This window comes from Oratosquilla oratoria, chromosome 34 (assembly GCF_046742065.1).
Source record: "Oratosquilla oratoria isolate Oo_2021 chromosome 34, ASM4674206v1, whole genome shotgun sequence".
Classification (NCBI taxonomy): domain Eukaryota; kingdom Metazoa; phylum Arthropoda; class Malacostraca; order Stomatopoda; family Squillidae; genus Oratosquilla; species Oratosquilla oratoria.
This window is the reverse complement of record NC_134810.1, coordinates 18,697,575-18,712,590: the sequence shown is the minus strand read 5'-3', so window position 1 is coordinate 18,712,590 and position 15,016 is coordinate 18,697,575. Positions and strand designations below refer to the sequence as shown.

General features: G+C 37.1%; 1 protein-coding gene across 1 annotated transcript in view; it reads right to left on the bottom strand.

Moving 5' to 3' along the window:
- The window catches only part of LOC143018353 (uncharacterized), a 57,721-nt gene that overhangs the window by 16,164 nt on the left and 26,541 nt on the right, over positions 1-15,016 (bottom strand). Inside the window, exons 12-14 of the mRNA XM_076173712.1 lie at positions 13,310-13,503; positions 5,594-5,810; positions 3,095-3,261 (exon numbers count right to left, since the gene is read on the bottom strand). Coding sequence (XP_076029827.1) covers positions 3,095-3,261; positions 5,594-5,810; positions 13,310-13,503 — 578 coding nt within the window. The remainder of the gene's footprint in view (positions 1-3,094; positions 3,262-5,593; positions 5,811-13,309; positions 13,504-15,016) is intronic.

Below are 15,016 nucleotides of genomic sequence, written 5' to 3'. Positions count from 1 at the left end.
ATAATATAAAATAAATGATGATCATTACAGTATCTTGCTTAACTGTTTATCTAAATGATTCTTAAAGCTTCGAACTGAACTACATTGCACTGCCTCTGCAGGAAGTTTATTCCATTAATTAACTACACAGCTGGCGAAGTTGTTTCTACCCACTTTCATATTAAATCTATTTCCAGGCAGTTTGAGACCATTGTTTCTTGTCTGATTCTCATTCAGTGTGAAAATTTTGTCACTTTTGATGTTGTCAATTCTCTTTAGAATCTTAAAGACCTGTATCAAGTCACCTCGGAGTCTACGCTTTTTTAGGGAAAACAGATTCATATGTTATAGTCGATTTTCGTATGATTTAATTTTTATATTTGGAATCAGTTTTGTGGCTCGCCGTTGTACTTTTTCCAATTTGTCAAAGTCTTTAATGAGACTCGGTGATCATATGGAAACAGCATATTCCAAATATGGACGAACTAACGATTTATATAGCTTGTTAATGAGTGATGGACTTTTGAAGTAAAAAGATCGCGCAATCAGTCCTAAAATCCTATTCACTTTCTCCGAGATCTTTTTCACTATCCACTTTTGTTAACGAATTTCCAAATAACTTGTAATCATACTTGCTGTTATTTTTACCTATGTGCATTACCTTGCATTTACTTGTGCTAAATTTCATTTGCCACTTTTCAGACCATTGATGTAATTTATCTAAATTTATCTTCTTGAATATCCAATTGGTTTAAGTGATCATTTGCCATTCCGCACAGTTTTGTATCATCAGCAAATTTGGAAACAGTAGATTTTAGTCCATGGTCTATATCATTTATATATACTATGAATAGAAGTGGTCCAAGAACGAAACCCTGAGGAACTCTACTTGTAACATTTTTCCATCTAGAAGTTTTGCCATTTAAAACAACTCTCTGTTTTCGATCATTCAACCAATTACTAGTCCAACTTAATAGGCTACCACTTATTCCGTATGAAGCTAATTTAGTAAGTAGTCTTTCGTGGGGAACGGTATCAAAAGCCTTTGCAAAGTCTAAATATATCAAATCTATATTGTTTCTTTTGTCATAATTCGAGATAAATGTGTTGTAGAATTTGAATAAGTTAGTCACGCAAGAACGTTTCCGTCTGAAACCATGCTGGCTATCATTTATAAAAGGGTTACTTTCTAAATGACGTTCGACAGCATCTCTGATGATAGTTGCCATCATTTTTCCTACAATTGAAGTCAAACTTATAGGCCTGTAGTTATTTGGTTTCTTTTTGTCACCTTTTTTGAATATGGGAGTAACGTTAGCTAGCTTCCATTCTCTTGGGACGTCTCCGGATATGATGGATTTCTTGAAAATAATTTCTAATGGAATAACAATCTCATTTTTCATTTCCTTTAAGATTCTTGGATGCCAACCGTCAGACCCTGGTGTTTTATTAACTTTGAGTTTCTCTGAACACCTTTTAATTTTTCTATTTTGTTATATTTACCTTAGTGAGTAAGTTTACCCTATACTTTTCACAAGTTTCAGTTTGGAGTTCACTTTGAGATGCTTCGTTTACGAATACTGAGCTAAAATAATTGCTTAAAATATCACACATTCCTTCATTTGAATACTCAAGTTGACTGTCAGAAGATAATAGTGGACCATTGTGTTTCCTAACTTTTTTATCTCTAATGTAACTATAGAATTCTTTGGAATTCTCTTTGGATTCATCAGCTATATTCATTTCGCATTGTCGTTTTCGTCTTTTTTATTATCTGTTTTAAATCTCACTGTATTAATACAAAGCTTAGGTAGTCATTAAATGCGCCTGAGCACTTATATATATACATATATATATATATATATATATATATATATGTGTGTGTGTGTGTGTGTGTGTGTGTGTGTGTGTGTGTGTGTGTGTGTGTGTGTGTGTGTATGTGACATATATATATATGTATATACATATATGCTAATAAGAACACGGGTACGTGTGTTCACGTAGTCTACTTTGCATATACATATATATGTGTGTGTGTGTGTGTTTGTGTGTGTGTGTGTAAGTGTGTGTGTGTGTGTGTGTGTGTGTGTGTGTGTGTGTGTGTGACATATATATATATATATATACATATATATATATATATTATATATATATATATATATATATATGTATATATATATATGTGTGTATATATATACATATATATATATATATATATATTTATATATATATATATATATACATATACATATATACATGTGTCTTGGAAGAAATCACTCGTCACAGTAAAGTCTTTCAGATACTCAATAACGGCCGTTGCGAGTCTTAATCCAGGGTCCATCAGAATGGTATGCTGCCGCCGTACAACCATTACATCACTGAGATCAGTAATGGGGTTGGTAGCGCGGCTGTCTTCGATTCTGATGGATTCCGGATCGAGGTTCGCGACGGCCGGGTTTGATCATTTGATATGTATGTATATGTTTGTTGTGTGTGTGTATGTGTGTATTGCACATGCTCACGCTCTTATGATCCTTTGGAGCAACTGAATCCGCAACAATTGCGGAGAATGGACAGAAGCCTGCGGAACAGGTTTGGGACTCCCCCCACCCCCCATATAAAGTCCCCGTGTTGGGATAGGTCGGGACTGCTTCCCGGGCAGACTCCATGCTTCCGAGAGTGTCGGTGGTTGGCAGTGTGAGCGGTCAGATCACAATTTAAACGAGCGAACGTTATTTAGAGGAAGAATAATCAAGAAGTAAGGATGAATACACTTTGACACTGGACGCTATCCATAGGCATCTTTTCACCCACAGAGTGGAGAAGTCGTCGTCGATATTGAAGAACTATCACAAGAAGAAGAGAAAAAAAAAGGGCCTGGAGTGGGAGTTAAAGTAACTGCGTCACTGGTTTATGAAACAGAAAGACTTCCGCCTTGAGGGCTCACTGCAAGAGGAGGGAAGAAGGACATCTCCCCCAGCCCGCAGTCATGAGGTCTTATACATTGGGATGTTGGACTGGATATTGATGGTCGGAGGTTTTTTCTCGAACGAGAACAACCCTAAGAAGCCGCAGTCTCCGAGAGTTACTGTTACTTGTACTTGTTTCAGCGCACCTGATTAGGTCTTCCCCGTCGATCGTCATCGTGTGTTGGTGCTTTATGTGTTGTATAATTTCTCCATCTTGCAAGTGCATGGAGAGGCGTCGACTGAGGATCCAGCTAGTGTGGCAATGTAGGTATCTCTTCATACGAGGTGCACAGTCTTCGAAAAAGCAACGGAACTTGTATAGTGAAAGACAAAACTATATTCCAAGATTTATCCGATGATAGGTTAAACATGATAAGAATTAGCTACCCGATTCTCTTAATGTTTCGCCATGTTTCATCACTCTTTGGACAACCGTGGAAAGATAGTTTCGTCTTTCACTGTACATCTCTTATTGGTAAACTTGTTCAGCTCACCCCTCTGTTTCTTCAATCATAATAATAATCTGCATAGTCCTTCTTTTCATTTAGTAATTTGCTATTTTTAAGTATTTGTTTTCTCTCGTACTTTATACACCCATATTCTTCCACGGATTCTTAATGGTACTCAATGAATTACAATTCAATCTCGATGGCGTCTTTGTCATTTCTTAGATTATATATATATATATATAGATATATATATATATATATATATATATATATATATATATATATATATATATATATATATATAAATATATTCCATGTCACTCCTTACTGAATACCCTATACTTTTCACAGGTTTCAGTTTGGAGTTCATATTGAGATGTTTCGTTTACGAATACTGAGCTAAAATAATTGTTTAAGATATCACACATTCCTTCATTTGAATGTTCAAGTTGACTGTCAGACGATAATAGTGGACCAATGTGTTTCCTAACCTTTTTATCTCTAATGTAACTATGGAATTCTTTGGGATTCTCTTTGGATTCATCAGCGATATTCATTTCGCATTGTTGTTTTCGTTTTTCTTTTTTATTATTATCTTTTTTTAAATCTCTCTGTATTAATACAAATCTTTGATAGTCATTAGATGCATCTGAGCACTTATATTTCTGAGCACTTATATTTCTTATGTATATATGACATACATATATATATACATATATATATATATGTGTGTGTGTGTGTGTGTGTGTGTGTGTGTGTGTGTGTGTGTGTGTGTGTGTGTGTGTGTGTGTGTGTGTGTGTGTGTGTGTGTGTGTGTGTGTGTGTGTGTGTATTCACCACGGATCTGCTGCAACCTCTTGTCGAGACAGCCAGACACCATCCTACGGCAGTGAGCTCAGAGCTCATTATTAGCCGATCTCTGGGTAGGTCTGAAACCACTCACACATCACACACCGGGACTGCAAGGTCACAACTCCTTGACTAACATCCCGTACCTACTCGCTGCTAGGTGAACAGGTGCTACACGTGAAAGGAGACAAACCCAACTTATCTCCGCCCGGCCGGAGAATCGAACCCCGGTTCTCTGACTTGTGAGGCCAGTGCTTTACCAATCCGCCACCGAGTGAGTGTGTGTGTGTGTGTGTGTGTGTGCGTGTGTGTGTGTGTGTGTGTATGTGTATGTGTGTGTGTGTATGTGTGTGTGTGTGTGTGTGTGTGTATGCGTGTGTGTGTGTGTGTGTGACACACACACACACACACACACACATATATATATATATATATATATATATATATATATATGTATATATAGTATATATATATATATATAATACATATATGTATATAATACATATATGTATATATATATACATGTATATATATATATATATATATATATATATATATATATATATGTATGTATATACATATATACATATATACATATATACATGTGCATATATATCTTGGAAGAAATCACTCATTACAGTAAAATGTTTCAGATACCCAAACCCGGCCGTTGAGAGTCTTAATCCAGGGTCCATCAGAATGGTATGCTACCGCCGTACAACCATTACATCACTGAGATCAGTAATGGGGTTGGTGGCGCGGCGGTCTACGATTCTAATAGATTCCGCATCGAGGCTCGCGACTGCCGGGTTTGATTATTTGATATGTATGTATATGTTTGTTGTGTGTGTGTATGTGTGTATTGCACATGCTCACGCTCTTACGATCCTTTGGAGCAACTGAATCCGCAACAATTGCGGAAAATGGACAGAAGCCTGCGGAACAGGTTTGGGACTCCCCCCACCCCCCATATAAAGTCCCCGTGTTGGGATAGGTCGGGACTGCTTCCGAGAGTGTCGGTGGTTGGCAGTGTGAGCGGTCAGATCACAATTCAAACGAGCGAATGTTATTTAAAGGAAGAATAATCAAGAAGTAAGGATGAATACACTTTGACACTGGACGCTATCCATAGCCATCTTTTCACCCACGGAGTGAAGAAGTCGTCGTCGATATTGAAGAACTATCACAAGAAGAAGAGAAAAAAAAGGGCCTGGAGTGGGAGTTAAAATAACTGCATCACTGATTTATGAAACAGAATGACTTCCGCCTTGAGGGCTCACTGCAAGAGGGGGGAAGAGCTGGGAAGAAGGACATCTTCCCCCAGCCCGCAGTCATGAAGTCTTATACCCTGGGATGTTGGACTGGATATTGATGGTCGGAGGTTTTTTCATGAACGAGAACAATCCTAAGAAGCTGCAGTCTCCGAGAGTTACAGTTACTTGTACTTGTTTCAGCGCACCTGATTAGGTCTTCTCTGTCGATCGTCATCGTGTGTTGATGCTTTATGTGTTGTATAATTTCTCCATCTTGCAAGTGCATGGAGAGGCGTCGACTGAGGATCCAGCTAGTGTGGCAATATAGGTATCTCTTCATACGAGGTGCACAGTCTTCGAAAAAGCAACGGAACTTGTATAGTGAAAGACAAAACTATATTCCAAGATTTATCCGATGATAGGTTAAACATGATAAGAATTAGCTACTCGATTCTCTTAATGTTTCGCCATGTTTCATCACTCTTTGGACAACCGTGGAAAGAGTTTCGTCTTTCACTGTACATCTCTTATTGGTAAACTTGTTCAGCTCACCCCTCTGTTTCTTCAGTCATAGTTATAATCTGCATAGTCCTTCTCTTCATTTAGTAATTTTCTATTTTTAATTATTTGTTTTCTCTAGTACTTTATACACCCATATTCCTCCGCGGATTCTTAATGGTACTCAATGAATTACAATTCATAATCTCGATGGTGTCCTTGTCATTTCTTAGAGCATATATATAAATAGTATATATATATATATATATATATATTATTATTATTATATATATATACATATATATATATAATATATATATATATATATATATACAGTATATATATATATATATATATATATACATATATATATACATATATATACACATATACATATATGCATATATACAGTATATATGTATATATATACATATATATATATACATATATATATATGTATATATATATATATATATAAATATATATATATATATATATATATATATATATATATATATATATATATATATATATATATATATTATATATATATATATATATATTCCATGTCACTCCTTACTGAATACTGGTTAATTTCCCTCGGTCTTAAACTAATTTTAGCTGTCCAACCTACTTTGTGGTTACTACCTATATTCACATTATTTACTTCAGAAATGTTGTTAACATTGTTGCTCTCCTCTAATGTGAAGTGTATTTCATTGTTTCTTGTTCTATATGCAAGAGGGGAGAAGGTCATCTCATTCGCAACTCATAAGCTCTTGGAAGTAGGTCTCCATTACTCTCTACAAACTTTCCAGGGATCTCGTACTTCGTCTAAGCTACTTCAAATTTCCCAATGCACGATTAACCTCCCACCTCACTTTGGCACTGAAGTCAACGTTTAAAAAAAACTGTGAAATTGTATAGGGTTGAGTTATTTCAATAATGCCTTTTACCCATTACTTAAGTCCCAGTCACACTATTACGACTCAGGTAAGTTTGTTTAGTGGAAACGACTTCGTTTACATTTTTTTTTTTTTCGAATCTCCAAATGTCGCATTACCTTTGCGTCATAAGTTGAGAAGTTGAATGACGAACTGAGAGAAGTGAAACCGGATCAATTAGAGCTTTCGCAGTGAGCAAGTTGATACCAGACACCGCTAGATCTTGTAATTCTTGCCGGAAAATGAATACTTTTTTGGGCAAGTTTTATAAGCTTACAGAGGTGTATCGTTGTACATTATTGTGTCTGAAATTTAAGTAAATTAATTTCATGATTGCAAACGGCATACATCATTGTTTGAGCCTCTATTTATAATCATAGATGATATTCGTAAAACATCCTATGATTGTATCAAGCCAAGCAATTTGTCATTTTCTATCGACTTCAATGAACGTATAATGATATATACTTTCATCTGAATGCACCAAGCTATAGGCAAATCTATGTAATGTATCGAAAATATAATTCTACATCGAAAACTTAATTTTTTCGATACGATAAACTTTGTCTCACTCTTATTTTTTCTTGAATCTGAAGTGCATATTGCCACGGCACACGTATAATTAGTCATATTTGTTTGAAAATAGCTCCCAGCAGATCTAAGAGGCTATTCTTTACAAAACTTTTATTAACTTCGTACGTCCGCCACCACTGTTGTTATTTTTTTATCTCATTGATTACCTTCATATACAGGACGTGACAGTGATATCCATTATTTTTCAACACTCTCAGATAGAATGGACAAACCCAAATCGATATCCTCTTATTTTTAGTGATCATAGTTACTTCAGTAAAAATAATTAAAAAGTAATTACCTATCTTTAGTTTTACCTTATAATTAAATTAACAAAGCCTTATCACACACCAGTAAGTAAAAATTGTAACATTATGAGTCATTTTTTTAAATTTAAATACATTTATGCAACAATTTATGGCATATCTTTTTTTAAATATCGGTTTCCAAATTAGCTAAGTCACCCCTTTGCCTCATGAATTCCGAGACAATTGAAAATTCTAGCGCTAATAGGAATCTACGAGCCTGACTGCGAAAGCTCCCATTGTAAAATTTCACCCACCCACCCACACACACACACCTATCGACAAAGGTTCGAAGCGTTCCGCCGTCGCTCCGCGCCGTCACTCAGGTCATGATTACGCTTTTCTATTATTCAATTTACGGTTTAGGAGTACTAATGGTTAGGTTAGGTAATAAAAAATTCTATGACCTGAGTGATGGTGCAGAGCGAAGGCGGAGCACTCCGGACCCCTACCGCAAGGTACATATAGTATAGGTCAACCCACGAGCGCTCCGCTTTTTCTGTGTTCTGCGCATCCGTGACGTCAACGGGACCAATAGGGGTTAAACGCGGGAGCGTGTGTCAATCTGTGCTTGCCTCTGGGACAAGGTCACGCCTCTCTGCCTACTTGTCCTCACCGTTCATGTGAAGACCTACCTCCCCAGATGTGCTCATCTGAAGATCTGTCTCCCCATGTCCGTCTGGGGAGACAGATCTCCAATTAAAGTTAATAATAGTAGTGATACTGATTATTATTGTAAGAGAGAGAGAGAGAGAGCGGGAGCAGAGAAAGAGAGCGAGAGCAAGGCCTTGAGCGGTAGCAGAGAGAGAGAGAGAGCGGGAGCCAAGGGTAGGGGGAGGAGGAGGAGAGGAACCCCTGACAGGTCACGTGGGATGTACCCAGTGACCTCACTAACCCCCCACTTCCCCCGCTGGGTAGTTGGACCTGCGCGTGCGTTGACTTATACTATATGGACCTTGCCCTTCCGTTGAACCAATACGAATATTAGACACGTTGTTGAATAGTCCTTAGTGAAGTCTAGAATACTAAAGGCGAAGTCGTCCTGCAGTTTTTCAATTTCACGGCGGCTTAGAAGCCAGCATGACCCACTGCCCCGCATCTCCCGAAATGCTTCTCCATGCTTCCCTCTCTTGCACAAGTTCCAGTCAACGACTAGTCCTCGCCAGTCACTACTTCGTCCAAAAGTGCTTTTATCTATATATTTCTTGGTGCCTGATGATTTTATACTATTGAATGATATACATGAGAACAAAATACGTCTCGTTATTGTAAAAAATAATGTCTTGACCACCCTACGGCTGGGCGGAATGGATTTGTGTTGACAAGAAAAAAAGTCTAAATACTGTCAATAGATCCGAGGACTTAAACGAGTTGTTTAGTCAATGATGCACAGGAGGAAGATGAGCGATCTATAGATTGATCACACATTTCGAAGTCAAGCCCTCTTTTCATTTGATATGCATTTTCTGTTTCTCATGTTGATAGAAATATCCTATTTCAGAAGCTAATTTCAGAATAGTCATCCCTTTCCATCTGTCTCCATAGCCCATCAGCAGTGTCATACACCTTCATACTTCATACATCTTCATACTGGCTAGTACTACTTAAATTCATTTTGCTTGAAAAATAAATGTATAAGGCAAAATGAGAAGGACGGAGCCCGGTCAATCATTTTGGTCGATGTTTAGAAAATGCGCGGAAATACTAAACGACTTCATTGGAAGAGTCCTCGAAGTCATCAGTCGGGGACTCTACAAACCGCGCCACCGATATCTGTATTTTCCAAGTTGTATTTACCTAGTTGTATTTTACGGGAGAAGAGCTATGCTCGTAGAGACCCGCAGTTGTATCTTTCCGCATCCAGTTCTTAAAGTCATGTATAGTTTTAGCACTCACTGTTTTCTCTTTCAATTTATTCCATGTATGTATCACTCTTTGTGGAAAACTATTCTTTTTCAGATCTCTTCTGTAACTGTCCTTCTTAAGTTTCTTTTTGTGTCCCCTTGTATTTCTTCTGTCCCATTTAAGTAAATCATCCCTGTCAACGATTTTCATCCCTTTCATAATTCTATAGATGGTTATCAAGTCGCCTCTTTCTCTTCTTTGCTCCAGAGTTAATAAGTTGAGTTTGTCCAAACTTTGTTCGTATGTCAACATGCTCAGTGTTGGTGCTATCTGTTAGTGCTCTTTGAATTCTTTCTAGTTTTTTTTTTTCTTGTACTAAGTGTCCATACTGATGCTGCATACTCTAATTTTTGTCTTATCAGTGTAACTAGTATTTTCTTCACCATTTTCTCGTCCATGTAGTCAAAGGCCACTTTCATTGATCTTATCAAGTTGTAGGTTTCTCTAACTATTTTGTTTACATGTTTGTCTGGTGTCGTGTCATTTGAAATGATTACTCCTAGGTCTCTTTCTGAGTTTACTTTTGTAGCTTCATTTGTTCCAATTTTGTATTGACCGGATTTTCTATTTTTGCTTTTTCCAAATTCCATCATACTACATTTTCTAATGTTGAAATTCACTTCGTTCTTTTTACTCCAATTCCAGACTTTGTCCAGATCTCCCTGAAAAGATTTGCAATCTTCTTCGTTACTCACTCTCTTCAATAGTTTTGCATCATCTGCAAAGAAGTTTATATAGCATTCAATTCCTTCATCCATGTCGTTTATATAAATAGCAAACATTATCGAAGCCAACACAGAGCCTTGGGGTACTCCACTTATCATGTTTACCCATTTTGAGTTCTTTTCTCTAAGTATCACTCTCATTCTTCTTCCTTCCAATAAATTTTTCATCCACTCTAATAATTTCCCTTGTATTCCACCTATTATTTCAAGATTTCTTAGTAGTTTTTTGTGTGGTACTTTGTCAAAAGTCTTTTGTAGGTCCAGGAAGGCACACTCTGCCCAGCCATGTCTTTCTTGTATTATGTCTAGCAATCTTGAGTAAAAGCACATTAAGTTTGTAGTACATGATCTTCCACTTCTAAATCCAAATTGGTTGGGGTTTGATATTTTCTTTTCTTTTCCAAGTGTTTAGTGTGTGTGTGTGTGTGTGTGTGTGTGTGTGTGTGTGTGTGTGTGTGTGTGTGTGTGTGTGTGTGTGTGTGTATGTGTGTGTATGTGTGTGTTTGTATATTTATATGTGTGTGTGCGTGCATGCTCGTGTGAGATCAAATCCAACAGTCTGATATCATCTTGCCACTCAACGTGGTAATAGCAGAAGAGTAATACTAATTGTATGCAGAAAAGTGGGTCGTCGACAGCATCTATACCCCGTACACTTGTTTTTACCACGACGCCCAACGCCATCGTCTACGAATGGTGACATTTGGATGATTTCTTTCTTTCTTTCTTTCTTTCTTTTTGCCGTTGCAACTATTACAGAATGAATAACGAGTTAATGTTGTAGCGGAGAGGCTACGGAAAGAAGAAAAGAGGGTTATTGTGTTCGTACTTCATTTGGATGGGTCAGAATTGAATTTATCTTACATGTGACCCGAAGCCGTATGTATTATAGCCGTATGGTTTATACGATGTGACGTCTTTCAAATAATCAAATCCAGCAGTCGTGGAGTTTAATTCGCCCGAACGCGACTGCTGGCTTTGATTATTTGTAAAACCTTATCGCAACTAGTGATTTACTACATAATATGAATGTATACTTATATATATATATATATATATATATATATAAGTAAACACACACACCAAGAGCTTTTCTCCCTTACAAGGGAGGTAGCCAAGTCAAAGGCACGAACCTATTCTCATCCATTCCACTCCCCTATACCACCCCTTTCTCCCTCTCATCTTAGCTTCTCATGGATGACGGGTCATCCCTGTATCCCATCCACTGCCCTGGGTCTGAAGCAATATGGCAAGACACAGCACATCCACAGCAAGGCCGCTTCACTTAATCGGTGACACCCTTCTCCCTCCACCCCCACCCCCCACCCCCCATGCAGAAAAAGAGAAGACTGGGAGAAATCATTTCGGGCTGCGTCAAAATATCACTCCCACATAATCACTACCTACCCCCCTCCCCCGCCCCTCCCTTCCTTGCATCTATACACAGTCATTTTCCAGTCATCCCTATCTCCTGTCTTCTCCCTTCCTTGCTCAACAGACATTCCTCTCTTGCTCAGCGCCCCCTTCACCCCATCCATCCATCTCATTTTCGGTCGACTCCTCAAGTTCACTCCCTCCACCCACGCCTTCCACACCTGTTTTACCAATTTTTCGTCACTCATTCTTCCCATGTGTCCAAACCATCCCAATACTCTTTCATTAGCCCTACCTGTCATCTCCTTTTCCACTTCCGCTCTCTTCCTCACCTCCTTGTTTCTCACTCCATCCAATCTAGTAATCCCTTCCATACTTCTTACATATTTTATCTCAAACACATTTAAGCTTTTCCTCTCTTCCTCTTTAAAATTCCAAGTCTCTGCCCCATACAAAACCATCGATACAATAACCCCTTCATACAATCATACGATATATATATATATATATATATATATATATATATATATATATATATATATATATATATATATATATATATATATATATATATATATACATATGTACATAATATATATATATATAATATATATATATATATATATACACACATATATATGTGCGTACGTGTGTGAATATTTCCGCATGTTCACTTGTTCAAAAGCACAACTTATTTACAATATGACAAAAGTAATAATAATAACATTAATAATTTACCCCAGGAGGAGCCAAGAAAAGAGGGAGGGAGATGTGATGAACGGGAGTGGAGTATGCGGGGATGAAATGGGTGGGAGTGGATTTATGCCTTTGACTTTGGCTACCTCCCTTGTAAGGAGGAAAAAGCCGTTGATATATGTATGTGTGAGTCTTAGATTTATTCATTAGTCTACTTATTTATCTACTTTTGTAAAATGTAAAGAATATTAAAGAAAAAGCGCTTAATGTAAAAAAAAAAAATAACCAATAGACCTTTGTTGCTAGTTTAGAAGTTAAAACAAATTACTTTCAGTTTCATTCGACCTTCAAATATATATATATATACATATATATATATATTTATATATGTATATATATATATATATTTATATATGTATATATATATTTATATATGTATATATATATATATATATACATATATATATATATATATATATATATATATATATATATATACAAGTGTGTGTGTGTGTGTGTGTGTGTGTGTGTGTGTGTGTGTGTGTGTGTGTGTGTGTGTGTGTGTGTGTGTGTGTGTGTGTGTATTATACACACACACACACACACACATATATATATATATATATATATATATATATAGATATATATAGAGATATATATATACACATATATATAAATATATACACATATATATAAGTTGGTTAAGGAATACACGTACGTGTTTTGGTTAGATTTCATTTGTCAATAATTTGGTTCAAAGGCGTCTTCAAGACATCTTGGTCTCATTCACAAAGGTTTACACAAATTATCAGGAACTAAATGTTCGTCCCAATCAACCATAACAGTCGCTGGGGAACCTCCTGAATCTTGTCCTTCGAATCCCCCGCCCTTTCTAGACGGCGAGTCACTTGTCTGTGTTCTTATTTGGTGACATCCTGTTTGACTTAGTGTGTTAGCTGCTACGAGGACCAGCAGACTCTCCGTCTAAAGAGAGAGGTGTTTAATACTCTTATTCTATTTCATGCTCCTGCTTTCTAGTTTATTATTGTTTAAAATTATTAACTTATTATGATCGACCATCATTAGATACTCAAAGTCTTAATGAAAACAACAATTTGGTGATTCCATCCTCACCATTTGCAGATAAATCTAACATTCTTCATGAACAAAAGGAAACATTCAACAGTCGACACGCAGCACCACATGTGACGTCATGTCGCTTTAAAACTTCATTGGTGTCAGCTGAGCCATACTGGACAAAATATTAGCATTTATTGTTAAATCAGTTTCACTTCGGTATTCATACTGCTACTAAGGAGGGTAATTAGAAATTATACATTAGATATTCGCCGATGATATTGATTTTATAGCTCGAAACATTTTGCCTAGAATGCCTACTGTGAGGATAAAAATAGCAAGGACGTCCAATTCCAATATTGGAAGAATCGTCAAGGCCAAGAATATAAAGGGACTGTCCCAAAACGCCCTCAGTACCATTTATCGCATTCCTTGCGGTAGATGCTCATCTTCGTATTACGGCGAGTCAGGTCGAGGCGTCGAGAAACGCATAGCCGAGCACAAACGAGACTTGAGGTCACACAGGACGTCTAACTCACTCGTCCAGCACGCTGACCAATCTGGACATTTGCCCCACTGGGATGGAGTCGAGGTTTTACACACGGGATTAAGGAGAGACATGAGGAAGACTGTTGAAGCTGCCTACATTAATTCTTATGAAAATATCAATGACAGGGAAGGTTTTGTTTGTTTGTCAAAGGCAGCAAGTAAATTAATTATAAATACAATTGGGAAACATATGCACGGTACGGGAAAGGGAATACTCAGACAGCCAGCGGGATGACCTGTCCATGTTCCCGTCCTAGGATGTATAAATGTGAGGTCCAAACTGTTTGTAGACAGCTTACTGAAGAAGACTGAGTCGGTCGAAACGTATAAGCAATAAACGTTCCAGCCCATCTTCGCTTATTCTTCCTCCACCCACTCTCTCATCATATATATATATATATATATATATATATATATATATATATATATATATATATATATATATATATATATCAACTAGCTTTGGCACTGGGACTCGAACCATTGACTGTGCGACTAGTTACCACAAGTCTACCGTTGTACTATCAGCGTTATCTATGCTGGACACGTTAAAGGGGGTGTTCTGGAATTTAACGTGACTATCACTTTTAACGCCCAGCACAGTACAACGTAGCATCATTACCTTGTGGTAACCAGTCGCACAGCCAATAGTTTAAGTCCTAGTGGCAAATTTGTTTAATCAGTGTGTTAAGAATTCACACACACACACACACACACACACACACACACACACACACACACACACACACACACACACACACACACACATATATATATATATATATATATATATATATATGTGTGTGTGTGTGTGTGTGTGTGTGTGTGTGTGTGTGTGCGTGTGTGTGTGAGTGTGTGTTTGGCTGGTTTG